Source organism: Polyodon spathula, chromosome 4 (genome assembly GCF_017654505.1).
Source record: "Polyodon spathula isolate WHYD16114869_AA chromosome 4, ASM1765450v1, whole genome shotgun sequence".
Taxonomy (NCBI): Eukaryota; Metazoa; Chordata; class Actinopteri; order Acipenseriformes; family Polyodontidae; genus Polyodon; species Polyodon spathula.
The window spans coordinates 8,706,416-8,722,526 of record NC_054537.1 but is presented as its reverse complement, the minus strand read 5'-3'; the positions used below and the strand labels follow the sequence as shown (position 1 = coordinate 8,722,526).

General features: G+C 40.7%; 1 protein-coding gene across 1 annotated transcript in view; it reads left to right on the top strand.

The window, feature by feature from the left end:
• LOC121314133 (sickle tail protein homolog) overlaps positions 1-16,111 on the top strand; it is a 225,863-nt gene continuing 209,752 nt past the window's right edge. Inside the window, exons 1-2 of the mRNA XM_041247082.1 lie at positions 1-186; positions 305-386. Coding sequence (XP_041103016.1) covers positions 184-186; positions 305-386 — 85 coding nt within the window. The 5' untranslated portion in view covers positions 1-183. The remainder of the gene's footprint in view (positions 187-304; positions 387-16,111) is intronic.

Sequence of the window (16,111 nt, the reverse complement as noted above, 5' to 3'; positions counted from 1 at the left end):
CGTTCGATTATGCCACCGTCTTTCCGCACTGACTTGCCTTTGGTCCCATTCTCACCCATCAGGTGAACTGAAAACGCCGTTTCCGGAGACGATAGACGGCGCAGTCACTGCAGTCTTGGCATCAGATTAAACTGCAACTCTGACAGAAATAGCAAGGAAACGGGACAGCGAGCGAGAGAGCAAATGGTATAGCGCATGAAGAAGAGGCGTTTCCTAAACAAAACTGCCAATTCTCTTTTTAGATGCTTTAGTTTTTGGGACACTTGAACGCAGTTTGAGAGATAACAGAGCTATCTCTTTAAAGGTGCTGGAGATGTCTGGGAACCGGGTGCAGTTTGCAGAACTACCACCCCAGAGCGAGCGAAAGGGGAGCCTGAAATTAACTAGTAAGAACTTTTCTTTTCTCTTGACTTTGTGCTTCTGCTGGGTTAATACAATCACGTACTTGCTGATCGTGTAATGCGAGACGATGAATTTGCCGTATTTTTTAAATGTGTGTAAGTGAAACTTCTTTTGTTTTTGTTTTTTTTTAAATGTTATTTTTAAAATTGTTATTATTAATAATTTACTACACGCATTGCACGTTGTGGTCTATCAATTTATATAGGAACATCGCTTTCAGATGCTGAGGCTGGTAGTTCCTTCCTAACAGTTAACGAAATGATCCACCGAAGTTGTAACGTTTTGACTATGATATACAGAAAACAACAGGGGCTACTAGATTATTATTTTAAATACGTTGTTCCCCAACCTGTTGCGTTTATCCATATACAGTCAAAGCTGTATTTAGACACCATTCAATGAAACAGTTAAATAGTGGCCTTTTAACACAGGTGGTCTCTTTAAAAAGGGGCCCATACATTTTCCATGTGTCTCTGACATGCCTTCCTGTAATTCTGTATGCATGTTTAAAGTACACTGTAAACGACTCCAAGATGGAATGTGAACAAAAGGAAGCACAGCAATTGAATCTCATTCATTTAGATCATGCATTTATAGAGACATTATTATGTGACAGCAATGAATATGCCCAGTTCTACTTTTCGTTTCAAAATGTTCTAGATCTGCGTCTTTCCAGCGCCAAATTTGTCAACTACTTTCCGTCTTTCCAAGTTCAGTAACTTTAATTCTGTCACATCTAGGGTGAGGAGGACCTTTCATTTCTACATGTTTTCTCTCTTGCTCTACAAGAAAGCCTTGTTGTATAGTTGTATTGATTACAGATGAAACCCCGCTGAAATAGTTGCTTAATACACGTTTGAGACCATTTTTGGGTAAGAGAATTGTGGTCACTGGTCGCGTTAGACAAGTGGTCTCAATACAGGTAAATTAAAGCACAGATATTACTGGGGCAAATTTCAAGTGGTCACTTAGACCAGGTGGTCTCTTAATAAAGGTGGTCACATGAGCAGGTTTGACTGTAGTTCTGTTTACAGTAGAAAATGGCATGTGAGCTTATCTGTTATTGCATTTGGCAAGGATGCTGAAGTGCCCCATAGATGTCAGCTTTGTACTGTAATTTAAATATCAAATGAATGACTTCAGCTGTGCTAAACAGACATCATTATAAAAGTAGAACATTATTGTTATAGACGTAAATAGTTCTCTTTTGCTTTTTGGTGTCTTATGTGTAGAGTGGTTTTGACCTGAGTTCACAGTTGTGTTGTTCTTAAGAACATAAGAATGTTTACAAAAACGAGAGGAGGCCATTCGGCCCATCTTGCTTGTTTGGTTGTTAGCAGCTTGTTGATCCCAGAATCTCATCAGGCAGCTTCTTGAAGGATCCCAGGGTGTCAGTTCAAAGCTGCTTGCTTTAACAATATGTAGCCCAGCACTGCCCCCGTTGCACCAGAGCCCTGCACTGCCACGATCTCTGCCATACGAACTGCCATCTAATACCAGCAGTATCCTTCTACATCCAAACGGGGTCATCCCCGAGGCAAAGGGAAGGCACTTGCTGTGGCACAGCAGAGGACCACCAGGGAATGAGAAACCACTAAGTGGTTAGAAGAACAGTGCGTTACGTGCTTGTAATACATTGAATCAATATTCTGTATTATCACTGAAAACTCAAAATAAAAACTGTTGAACAGTAACGTGTGTTTCATATCTGTGTTTTAACCAGGTCATATGTTAATTGTTAGAACTGATTATATATGAATAATTGTTATTTACGTGTAGATAACTGAGGTAAATGATCATACTTACTATGTGGTGAAGAATTCATGGATGATCTGTTTGACGTATCTGCCTTGCCTGTGGCACAGGGTTGTGTAGGATTTCATCATTGTCACCATTGTCCCCTGGCAACATTTCCTCTCCGTGATCCAGAGCAAGCTCCAGACCACGCTGAGCGGCAGTATTGTGCAGCAATAATCTCAGTTTTGTTTCGAGTAGGATTGTGAGCACTGTTGTATTTTGTTTCTGGTTCTGTGTCTGGATTTAAAATTGGAGTCATCAGCCATGGTTTTAGTGGGTATGTGCGGTCACCTGCAAACATAAGATATTAAAACAACTTCAAGTGCAGTATGTTATTCAGAGGACACCCTGCCAAATACAACTTGCCTAAAAGCCAGCCTCCTCATAGAAGCCCCTATTCACATTTTCTAAATAAACCACTGTTCTGTAGAATGAATGAATTGTGGCATACGCCAGGGTACTTGTCAACTACATCTGTGATGATATCAAAGGTAACGTGTCACTCCAGTGCTGACTTCTTTGCATTGGCTTCCTGTAAATTTTAGAGTTGATTTTAAAATACTGTTATTAACTTACAAGGCACTAAATAACTTGGCACCAACCTGTTTAGGAGAATTGCTTACCTCATATATCCCCAATCGTAACCTTAGATCCCTGAATATGGGATTGCTGGTATTCCCTAAATAAAGTATGTTAATTGGGGAGGTAGGGCTTTTTGTTATAGAGCCCCAGACTTTGGAATGAGCTACCAGCACATGTGAGGGAAGCTGAGACTTTAAAAACAAGACTAAAAACATATTTGTTTGAGCTGGCATTTTTATAATATGTATATGTATGTATATATCTGTTTTAGTTTTATTGTTGTATCTGTATTTTATCATATATATATATATATATATATATATATATATATATATATATATATATATATATATATATATTTTTTTTATATAAAATTCTTTTTTTTTATTTGTATACTGGTGCTTACATTTTATATTTGTTTTTATAAGTTTGACTATTTTTGTCCTGTAAAGTGCTTTGAGATACACCTGCATGAAGGGCGCTATATAAATACACTTTGATTTGATCTGCTGATACAATGAGCATCACATAAGACCAGCACATTTATAGAATGATAGTGCTTTACTGTTTTGCAATGCAGGTTCATTATACAGATCTGTGCGTAATGCAACATGTGTGCCATCTGTAGCACCTAATACATTAGGGACACCTGCCAATTGATAGAAAGCATGTTTCCTCTTATGTTGTCCTGCCTTGCCTTTTGTGAATTTGATATACTGTGCTGCTCTGTGATTTAGTGCATTTGTGACATCAGTCAGTATCTTTCACATTGACGACTGACTGATGCCCGATCCATCATCTATCGTCTGGCTGGGTCCTGGTCGCAAAGTTTGATATGGAATTATTGTGTGCAAGTTGAATATATTTAATATAACTGCAAATTGGAATAAGAAATTGCTAATAATCATAAAACACATTTTCTTTCTCTCTGTGTGTGGGATTCTGTTTGATGTTTTTGGTTGTAAATGTCTCAGAGATACAGAGAAAACAGATATCTAAATAATGTGATTGCTCTTTTTGAATCAGTTTGACCTATTCTATGGAAATTCTACACACATCTAAATCTCATTAGAGTGTGACCTGCCCTTGACAGTTCTGCCTTGTTGCTCATTCATCACCTGTGTCGTTATCTGTTACTTTAAAGATGGGGAAGTTTTGTTTTCTCCCCACACTGCTATGTAAGAAATGCAGTGATGTGCATAATTACACCAGCAGGTGATCTCTGCTGTTGTGCTGGTATGCCTGAGGCTGCACCTTTATGAACCACACTGTTTTAATTTTTACTGTCTAGGTGCAAACAAAATATGGCACATTTCTAGGCATAATCTTTGTCAGTTGTTTTTGCATAAAATGTTATTAAAATGACAATGAACTGTTTGATATATATATATATATATATATATATACACACACACACACACACACACACAGCTCTGGAAAAAATTAAGAGACCACTGCAAAATTATCAGTTTCTCTGGTTTTACTATTTATAGGTATGTGTTTGGGTAAAATGACAAATGGTCAAAATAACAAAAAAGATGCAGTGTTGTCAGACCTTGGCTTTGTTTGATGGCTTGTGACCATCCATCTTCCTCTTGATCACATTCCAGAGGTTTTCAATGGGGTTCAGGTCTAGAGATTGGGCTGGCCATGACAGGGTCTTGATCTGGTGGTCCTCCATCCACACCTTGATTGACCTGGCTGTGTGGCATGGAGCATTGTCCTGCTGGAAAAACCAATCCTCAGAGTTGGGGAACATTGTCAGAGCAGAAGGAAGCAAATTTTCTTCCAGGAAAACCTTGTACTTGGCTTGATTCATGCCAAAGCTGCCCTATTCCAGCCTTGCTGAAGCACCCCCGGATTATCACCGATCCTCCACCACATTTCACAGTGGGTGCGAGACACTGTGGCTTGTAGGCCTCTCCAGGTCTCTGTCTAACCATTAGACGACCAGATGTTGGGCAAAGCTGGACACTGGACTCATCTGGGGGTGCTTCAGCAAGGCTGGAATCGGGCAGATTTGTCTTTGTGAAGGACGCATGAATCAAGCCAAGTATAAGGTTGTCCTGGAAGAAAACTTGCTTCCTTCTGCTCTGACAATGTTCCCCAACTCTGAGGATTGGTTTTTCCAGCAGAACAATGCTCCATGCCACACAGCCAGGTCAATCAAGGTGTGGATGGAGGACCACCAGATCAAGACCCTGTTATGGCCAGCCCAATCTCCAGACCTGAACCCCATTGAAAACCTCTGGAATGTGATCAAGAAGAAGTTGGATGGTCACAAGCCATCAAACAAAGCTGAGCTGCTTGAATTTTTGCGTCAGGAGTGGCATAAAGTCACCCAACATCAATGTGAAAGACTGGTGGAGAGCATGCCAAGACGCATGAAAGCTGTGATTGAAAATCAGGGTTATTCCACCAAATATTGATTTCTGAACTCTTCCTAAGTTAAAACATTTGTATTGTGTTGTTTAAAAATGAATATGAACTTATTTCCTTTGCATTATTTGAGGTCTGACAACACTGCATCTTTTTTGTTATTTTGACCAGTTGTCATTTTCTGCAAACAAATGCTCTAAACGACAATAGTTTTATTTGGAATTTGGGAGAAATGTTGTCAGTAGTTTATAGAATAAAACAAAAATGTTCATTTTACCCAAACACATACCTATAAATAGTAAAACCAGAGAAACTGATAATTTTGCAGTGGTCTCTGTGTGCTGTGTGTGTATATATATATATATATATATATATATATATATATATATATATATATATATATATATATATATATATATTACATTTTGAGCCATCTGTTGAATACTGATGAATACAGAGGAAGCAACATATTTTCCATTTCCATTATTATTTAAGAAATTGCCTTTGTTAGCTTCTGGAAAAACTATGAATGTCATTCACTGTTTCAGTTTCAATCTTATTCACTAGTAAGGCCAAAAAAAAAAAAAAAAAAAAAGTATTGGTTTCTAGTTGCAAGGGAAACAAGTGAGGGTAGGGGGTAGGGGGTTTCAAAATCTTAGGCAGGGATAAGGGGAACCAGGGAAATCACATTATCTTCCTCAGCTATAAAATGTAGATATAGTTAATTGTACTCTGATTAGCTTTTTCGGCAGGTATTCAATAAATCGATGAAATGAGCTGTACTGGTGTACCGACCCCACATGGCCTCAGTACGGCAGTTAAAAATGTCAGTGCCCCGGATGAAAGGACAATATTCTTCCAATCAGCTTTTAAAGCACAGTGCGGAAGTTACAGGAAACTGCTATTGATTGGTACTCAATTGAAAACTGAGTGAAGGACAGCCTTTCTTGTTTTGAAATCAGTTCTGAGCACGAGTAACAAGTTAATTGTGTGCCAGTCAAGTGTGTATTTGTGGGGCAGTTCTGCATATGAATGTAGAGTGATTAATTCCACATGCATATGTGCCAATTGTCGGTACTGAATTACCATCACAGCTGCCTCAGACATACAGGGAGATTCTGAACCCCATGCTAGTGTGGTTGACTGTGGGAACATTCAAGAGTAGCGCTGGTGGAGGCTCAACAGCGCAGATGATGTCTGAATCTGGGGTTCCACATCTCTAGTTAGTGGCTGTCGAGGCGTTGTTTGCATGTGTTTTATTTTATCTGTGAAAAATAAAAATGCACTGTTAGTGTGATTCCTGCCTGCCCGCTGACTCTACCATGTATGCTATCGCAATGCTCATCTTAAATTTTGCTGTAGTGGCATTATTGAGTATCCAAAAGTGCACTTCTCCTTTCGGAGACGATTGCACTGAACATAACTCAATATGAACTCAGGAGGAAAGGAAAACACAATTAAAAAATTAGCTATTTGTTTTGGTCGTCCTAATTTGTCTAAACAGCAGAAAACTGTTGATGAACCGTCTGAAGACAACAAGCTAGTAGCGGCTACCACCAGCAGTCCTGCGCCAGTCAAACGGTAAATTAGTCAGGTTTTGTGAGATTAAGTAAATTGGTTTGCTTTGCTTTGAACACAAAATGTTAGTTAACAAAAATGAACAACTATAAGTACGAATGAAATTATATATAGTTATTTGTATTGTTTATTACCTTTTTTTCTTAATCTGAAGTTCTGAACTGATTTTTTTTTTTTTTTTGTAGTGTATTTGTTTATTGAATCTTGTGTTAAAAAAAGGTTGTTCTTATTTTTCGAAAAATAAAACTTCAATGCACGAATAAGAAATCACGTTGCCAATTGCACCACTGTGATTCAGATTATACTCATTTTAAAGTTACCATTTCCATCCCCTCCCGAAAAAAAATCCTGGCTGCGCCACTGCTGCCGGGGTTTATTATTTAAAAATTAAAATATATATTGTTTATGTTTTTCATAAGTGCGTAGAGAATATGTAAGTGAGTAGTTTATTTCAAACTTCCAAACCTTAATAACATAACCAAATAGTGTCTAAGACCCTTCACTGTTATATTTGTTCTTGTGTGAGAGTTTCACTTTTTCAGTCAGCGACAATATGTGCTAAAAACAAAGTGAATTTGATGTAGACCTTTTAAAATGGCAAAAAGAAAGCTACGTCTGGAGTTTTTCTACAACAAATAAGTCAACCACCAACGCCAGAGACATGAACAGAAACCGAACTGACTCATGTGTAGTTCAGATTGTTAACAGTACGAGAGTGTGACGATACTTCCATTTCAAATGCTCAAGTTAGTGCAGGTGCAGCTGTCGATAAAAGACCCTTGCATGTAAAGCGTTGTTTGCTGCTCTCTTGAGTGTGATGAAAGATCTGGTAGCAAGCTTAATGTTTACATAAAAATGGTTAAAATCGGGCATCGGGTTTGAGCACGGTTTATTTCGTTAGTTCATTTTTTGGGGTGGGGGGGCTGTGCCCCACCAGTTTTTCAAGCCACGAGTCGCCACTGCTGTCAGGTAATGTAGAATTAATAGCTTTCAGTGTTAGCAAAAGGATGTTAAACTGTTCTTGTATTATACAGCATCCTGGCATTTGGTTCTCCATTTAATGCCTGTACAAACAGAAGTTTGCTTATTATGTGCTCTTAATCGACTTTACTTGTATAAGCAAATATTTTTTATTATAAGTTTAACTCCTCTCAGTTGAACTCGCTATTAAATGTAATTATTTACTGTATTCTCTTATTTTCTACTGATTTTACTGTATTTTATATCTGCCCTTATCTGTAACGTGATATTCTGTAATGTGATATTCTATGTGATACTTTGAACTGTGATATTTTGTAACTGTAAATCACCCTGGAGAAGAGAGGTCTGCTAATTAAAATAATAATAATAATAATAATAATAATAATAATAATAATATTGAAATTAATCACCTGGGCTTTAGAAACAGGATTTATGTGGTAGCTGAGACACAGCAGTAGCCATTATCAGTCTGTGTTTTCTTCATCTGGGACAACAGTTTGGGCATCTTAACAGTTAAAAATCCAAACCTCTAAAAGTGTCTCAGTGAGAGTCATGGGTAACGGTTGGGAGGTACTGCGGTCAGGGGAGGAGGGAACTTGTGTTGGGACAATAAACGACCCATGTGATACGGTAATATTTAATATAGATTATTATTGTAACTGATAATTCATTGTTAGATCATTAAATACTGCACAGTCATGACTGATGTGCTCTCATAACTTTAACCCAAGGGACATTATCTTATGTGTTTTGTTTATTGGTATTTATGACTGCAATATTGATTGGGGGTAATTCAACTTCGTTATCCGTCGCCTTGGATTATGAAATACCGCGTCACACAGTTTTGTATTAATAAATGAAATACAACATGTTTTTATAAATATAAACTTATTTAATTCTGTTGATTTTACTAGGAGTTGGTGGTTGAACCTCAGTGCCCTCCCCACATCAGATGACCTAACACAAACATGTATGCTATGAGCACACCTCGAGCAGATGAGGACACTCGGCTAGACCTTGTCCTTCATAACGCATGTGTGCCGATATCACAGAACAACAGCACTCCCTGCCAGTTGTTAATATTCACAAGATTCCCACCATCGTGAATTTTTACAAACTATCTAACTTCATAACGTCAGATATGCTCAGAATTGGGTAAAAAGGAGAAAGGAGAAAGAAGAAAAAAGATTATTACGAATATTAAATCCCAATATTGGTATTCATTCTTTTTTTTTCAAAAGGTCTATTTCAAAGCAGTAATGGTAATGTCTACAGTGGCAAGTTTCAGCCATACCAGCACAGCTTGGAACTTTTTTAACCATTCTGCCCAGTTCCCTTTGGGAGGGGTGAGGGGTGCCATTTTATAAGCACTATACAAAGTTATGTGTAACGCAGTGAATTTTTGTTAACCTCTCCTTAGGTGGTTATTTTGAAATGCAGACGTTCCACCTCTGCATAGTCATCAAAACTGATAAAATGATAAGGCAAGGGCCCTGGGTGTTATGCCAACATGTGGCGCTATCACTAATGGAAAAAGATAGGGTAAAGATTGTTGCAAGTTTTTTCATTAAAATCAGGAATAAAAATCAGACCCTCTGACTCAGAATTAGTAATTCATATGACTCCTCAATTGTCTTTAAAAATTCCCGACCAATAAATGATCATCACTGCCGTAGCAGAGGGTGAATTCCTGCTGGTTCCACATCCAGCACCGTGGGAGGACTGCTTGCAGCTCCCACCTCCACCAGCAGAGGGTGAATTCCTGCTGGTTCCACCTCCAGCACCGTGGGAGGACTGCTTGCAGCTCCCACCTCCACCAGCAGAGGGTGAATTCCTGCTGGTTCCACCTCCAGCACCGTGGGAGGACTGCTTGCAGCTCCCACCTCCACCAGCAGAGGGTGAATTCCTGCTGGTTCCACCTCCAGCACCGTGGGAGGACTGCTTGCAGCTCCCACTTCCACCAGCAGAGGATGAATTCCTGCTGGTTCCACATCCACCACCGTGGGAGGACTGCTTACAGCTCCCACCTCCACCAGCAGAGGGTGAATTCCTGCTGGTTCCGCCTGCAGCACCGTGGGAGGACTGCTTACAGCTCCCACCTCCACCAGCAGAGGGTGAATTCCTGCTGGTTCCACCTCCAGCACCGTGGGAGGACTGCTTACAGCTCCCACCTCCACCAGCAGAGGGTGAATTCCTGCTGGTTCCACATCCAGCACCGTGGGAGGACTGCTTGCAGCTCCCACTTCCACCAGCAAAGGGTGAATTCCAGTACTTGTTTGTTCGTCCATTGTCTTGTTTAGTGTTGTCCATTTTGTTTACCTTTTTATTTTGGCCTCAAGTGCCGTGTCCTGTTTTGTGTGTTTTGTTTAAATATTTTTGTTTATTATTAGTTACATTAAAACCCTGGACGCCGTAGCGTCACAGATTCACTGCCCTACCTTTGTTGTTCTTTGTCCTTCTGGTCTGACGTCACCCCTACAAAGCCATCCTGTTCACAAAGGCCAATAATGCTACTGTAGCCTTTTGAATAGGGCTGAATTGGATACTGTAAGTAGTAAGGTGGAAGAAGTATATTTGGAGCTTGTGTTCTTAATGGTTTCTATGATATGGAGGGAGGTAATAATCAGGTTAGCTAAAGGTTAGTCTACCAAGGATTAATCTGGACAGTAGCCAGTATCAAATTTGATCATGTGTATGCTAGAATACAGCTTTGTAACAAAAAGCAGAAACTAAAAAGTTACACTACCACAGGTACAATATGGCTATCGTATTAGGTCACAGGTCAATGTCAAAGCAGCATTACATGTGCTGCTACAACTGTTTAAGTAACGTCCCTGTAATTCTTCTTCATTGGTAACATCCTGACAACTTTTTACACTTATAACTTTAAAGCTCATTTCAAAATGTCCGCTCTAGTGCACTGATAGTGTAAGGATTATTGCCCACATTGTCAAAAAAGTAACACAGCAATAACAGTCCAAGAAAAGCCAGAGCACTTGTTGTTATGTTTTATTTATTAATTTATTTTAATCGTTCTTCCTGCAGTGAATTAGAGGACAGATCTCAAACCCCAGTGCACTAGAGAGGCCATTTTGAAAAGAGCTTTGAAACAGACTTTAAAGTTATAAGTGTAAAAAGTTGTCAGGATGTTAACAATGAAAAGAAAAATTACAGGTTATTTAAACAGTTGTAGCAACACATGGGGATGTATAACGCTATATTTTTAATTCTGTGCAAACCAGCAGCCAGTTTAGGGATATGCAACATTTCTACTAAGTGTATATAATTGTGCTGTGAAATACATGCCTCACCTTGTTGTAACTGTGTTTGGAAAAGGGACCAGTGAAGTTTAATCTAAGAGCTATGTATGATTAACTGGGATTGGCAAATTTACTGGGGCAGTCAGCCACGAAAGCCTTTGAATTTAAGTTTTGAGACTCAAATTGTAGGCCCGTTCTGTTTGTGTAGGCCAACATTCCCCACAAATACTGAAATCATCGTGGAGAATGTAAGTGTGTTATTTTGTGGTTTTAGAAAGGCCTCCAATTCTGTAAACATAAGTACTGATTGTGATGTTGGAAACTGAACTCTTCTGTGTGGACAAGAAGGAATGCAGTGCCAAGGGACCCTGCCAAGTAGCAGAAGACAGAATGTATCTGTGATATGTTTAACCTTCTGAAGCAGTTTGATTGAATTACAGATAGCAGGACAAGGTCACGGATAGCTGTGTTTCCTGTTTCCTAGTTTTTTCACTGTGTTTATCGAAGATGTTTCCAATTAGAAAAGCAAAAATGTTACAATTTGCCTTTGTACGGAGCACTCAACGTACAGTGAAAAGTGATATAAACTCTGAACTTCAGTACACTGGTAAAAGTCACTGAAGCCAGTTCCCGGTTATGCTGGGGAGCAAGTACTCTCCATAGAGTAATGAAGCTTGGCTCATCACATTACAGGGGGCACTGTTGAGCAATGTGTCAATTGTACTGTTCCACATGATTAACAGTTGCTATCTTCAGCTTCACTTCTATGCTGAATAACTGGGATTATTTAAACTGGTTCAGTGTTATATATAACCGTGTTACATACCAGTACTACAGTGGACTATATTGTGATTGTATGTGGGATAGTTGGGTTTCTTGTTACTTCTTCAATACATATGTTTGTGATAAGGTTTGAGACAGACTTTTACTTATAAGCACAGAAATGTTTTTTGGCTAATTTTATAAGCCTTGCAATGACTATACAGTGCTTATTTTGCTGAAATAAACCACAGATGATTTTGGAAATTCTCGCCGTTGAAAACACTAAATGTGTATTGCTTTCATGGATGGGTATTACACATCTAATACTCACTACAGTAGTTCAGGAATAATTTCTTTAGCTTGTGTTAGAGGATTGAAAGCTCATGTTCATAGATACTGACAGCACAGTAGATAAAATAGGAGGCAAGAATCATGAAATATGTCTTTATGTTTCTCTTTAAATGCAACTTTTGCCTGTGGTACTTTTAATAGCTATATCTGATTGATATTGTAGACTGTATGTCTGGCCAAGAATAGCAACCATTTGAAATGTTAAACAGCTGTTTTTTTTATTTCATTAGCTCAATTTGCATACTTAAATTACAGTACCTTAAATAATCGCTTTTATTAAGTACCCGCAATCATTAAAAAAAAAAAAAGTTGATTTTTTCTTTGGTGTGAAATGGGTTGTTTCTTAAAAACAGAATTAAAGTGTACAGATGGATCCGAATTTGAAGTAGTCCTGAAATTTTGAAACCTGTGCAGGCTTCATTGCGCATCAGGCATTCCTGTTTTGAAACGATAAGCCAGCTGTTTTCAAAGTTTTTTAGTGTGCTGCTCTTTTCTGGTGGTGTTTACAGTTACTATTTAAGTCTTGTAAGAAGAGTAAGTTCCCTTGTGAGCCTCAGTGCTTCTTAGAGGGAAGTGGAAATGTATACCTTTGAGAAAATCACTTCTTAGTATATCATGCCGGCTCTTTGAGCATGCACTCTGAGGGCAAGTCAAATCTGAATGGATTTTCTTCATATATCAATCTTTTTTCTTCTTTTTTGATCACCTCTACTCAGTCTAATCGGGAATCTACTGTAAGAGTGTGCTGTAGACAGTTGGTAGGATATAATAGGCCCACACATTATCCGAATTACCCTCCTGCCATTGCGGGGAGTTTTCAGTTGTTTGTTGGGCAGCTATGAAAGGTTTTAACTGATACGTTATTTTTGTGTGCTTTGCATTTAACTTAACAGAAAATAATTGAAAAGAAAAGACTCCTATCTCTATTTCTGTTACTCATGTGACGTCTTGTTCATATACTGTGTAAACTTGCCCTGTAATTCCCACCTGCAAATTGGGAAGGTCTTTTTGCTGACCTTACCATTCTTTTTTTTTTTTTTTTTTTTTTTTTAGTCATGCAGACTTTTGTGTTTTCAGTTACAATACTTGGCCAGCAAAGGGAAGTTGCTGCTGGCTCATATTCTGGTTTATCTAATAAAGTTCAGCAATTAGTTACATGTAGCTTACAGCTTATTTTCTTTAAAGCTCTAAGGGGCTATATTTAAATAAAGTGGGTATTGCACTAACGTAAGGGCCCACAATAATAAGTTTGAGGCGCATTGTTTGAAAAAGGTATAATTTGTCCTGTGTTGAACATTTCTGGGTTTCTGTAACTGTAGCTTTGATTCTTGCCGCAGTACATTGTACATGTCACAAAGATCAAACTGTCCTGCTTTCCACTGGTTAACTGAAACCATTACCATTCCAGGACACATGGGTCAAAGCATCCACTGTGTTGATGGATAAGCCAATTGAGGTCCTGTCTACTGGACAGTAAAGATCCCCTTGTAGTCTGTGTAGGAACAGCAAGGTGTTAACACCGGTGTCCTGGCTTAATTCTAATTGCGGTTGTGATAGTGTGACAGGGTGCTCATGTCATTTGTGTGGGTAGCCGCTGCTTAGGCAAAGAGACATAGGAGGTGGAGTTGAAACGCCAGCACAGGAACGCAGGATTTATTAATACAAAAGAAAGTAGATAAACAGGTCATGTGACGCTATCAACGATGGCAGCGCACAGAGGACACATACAGTAAACTGTACAAAAGGCAAAATAAAACAAAGTACAAAAACTACAAATAAAAGGTGCCACACAGGGCGAGCGCTAGCCTTATAAATGTGGCGTCAGGAACCCTAAACTAAACTACTTATGAGCTGTATTTATGCGATAACTCCTGCTGCATTATACACCCTTGGCTAGGCATTGCCTTCACAAGCACTGCTTGCAGTTTCAGGGTTGCGTAGCTGTCGTTCCTGCAGAGCGGACGCTCTCCTCCTGAGTATACAGCTCCCCTCTGTAGCATGGCGTTACAGTCGCCCTGAGCCATCTCCTCCGAATGTTTTTAAACTGACAGACACTCGGTCAACTTGCCCACTTGCTGATTGAGGATCGGCACAGCCAATCATCAACTGGCCCACCTCTCAACCAAACTCAGCAGGCAGCAAAGCCTCAAACGAGTGCCTGGCTGTAAACAATCAATTAATCAAACAAATTAACTCCAAAAAGACACACAATAAACCAATTTCCACATATAAAATTACACCAACACTAATTCCTTCCTGAGCCCCGCCCCTGGGCTATTTATTTGTATTGCATGTTACGTGTGGTTTGTTAATGTTGGTGTATAGTCATTGGTACACGGGATATAAATGGGTCTGACTTCACATGCAGGTAAAATGTAATATGTGAGCAGGGGGAATTGCACCCCTTTATTAATTCTCGTGCAATTGTACCGAGACTCCAGTTGAATGATTGATTAGCAATCGAGTCTCGGTACAGCTGCATAAAAACAGCACGTTTTCACTCACTCGGGGTTGTGTGTTTGGTGAGTGGAGAACGGGTGTGGAGAGGAGAGAATTAAAAACGCAAGTAAAAGTAAATACGTGATTTCACTCACCGTGTTTGTCTGTTCGGCCGTTGTGTTAGTGTCTGTTTCGTTTAGTGTTAATTTGTTTTGTTTGTCTGTTTATTTTGGCCTGAAGTGCTGTGTCCTGTTTTGGTGTGCTGTTTTTGTTTAAATCTTTTGTTTATTATTATTTAATAAAACACTGAGCGTCCCTGTGCCCCAGTTTCACCCGCTATTTCCTGAGTCTATTTCTGGTCTGACGTCACCACTGCAAGACATCCTGGTCTTAAAAAATAATAATAAAAAGATGGAAGGCTGGAGCTGGAGAGATGGCTGCCAGGAACTGGAGGACCTCCTCGGTGGTCTAGAGGACCAAGGCTGGTGCCTTGCCTGTGGGGAGTTCGGGCACCTGGTGGTGCTCTGACCCTACCAAGAGGTAGAGGAGGAACTGACCCAGGAGAGAAAGGCGAGGAGAAGGAGGCAGAGAGGGGGAAAGGTGAGGAGGAAGCAGAAGGAGCCAAGGTGGTGCACCCTGTTCATTGCCTATGGGCATGAGGACGAGGACTGCCCAGAGCAGGAGCCAGAGAATGAGGAGCCTGAACGTCCTACGTCTGAGTGGGAGGAGCCTGAGCACCCAGCGCCCATAAGGGGGGAGCACAGGCGTCTACAGCCCACAAAGGGGGAGTCTGTGCGTCCACAGCCGCAGAAGGGGAAGGACGCGCCTCCTCAGCCCAAGTTTCCCATCAGCAGTGGAAGAATACATGATGTTCCCACCTCCATCACTGTGGGAAGAGCACCTGCCATTGCTTCTCCAGGGTCCCCTCCTGCCATCGGCTCCCAAGTGTCCAGCGTTGGTGGGAGAAACCCTGCCATAGGGAGAGCCGCACAAGTCCCCTGCAAGTGAGTGAGAGCCGCACCAGTCCCCTTTCACAAGGGTAGACTACACGCTGCTCCCACCTCTGTCGCCAGGAGACTACATGCCGTTCCTACCTCCGTCGCCAGGAGGCTACACGCTGCTCCACCCCCACTGCTTCCACCGCAAGAAGCAGAGCAGCAGGAGCTGCCTCTGCCTCTGCCACCGCCAGGAACAGAGCAGCAAGAGCTGCCTTTGCCTCTGCCACCTTCAGGAGCAGAGCAGCAGGAGCTGCTTCTGCCTCTGTCACCAGCAGGAGCGCTGCATCTTGAGCTGCCTCAGCCACCTCCACTGGCAGGAGCAGAGCAGCAGGAACTGCCTCCGCCACCTCCACCAGCAGAGGTTGAATGCCTGCTGGGTCCCCGTCCACCAGCAGAGGTTGAGTGCCTGCTGGGTCCCTTTCCACCAGCAGAGGGTGAATGCCTGCTGGGTCCCTGTCCACCAACAGAGGGTGAATGCCTACCGGGTCCCTTTCCACCAGCAGAGGGTGAATGCCTGCTGGGTCCCTTTCCACCAGCAGAGGGTGAAAATGCCTGGTGGTATCACTTCCCCCACCATCACGA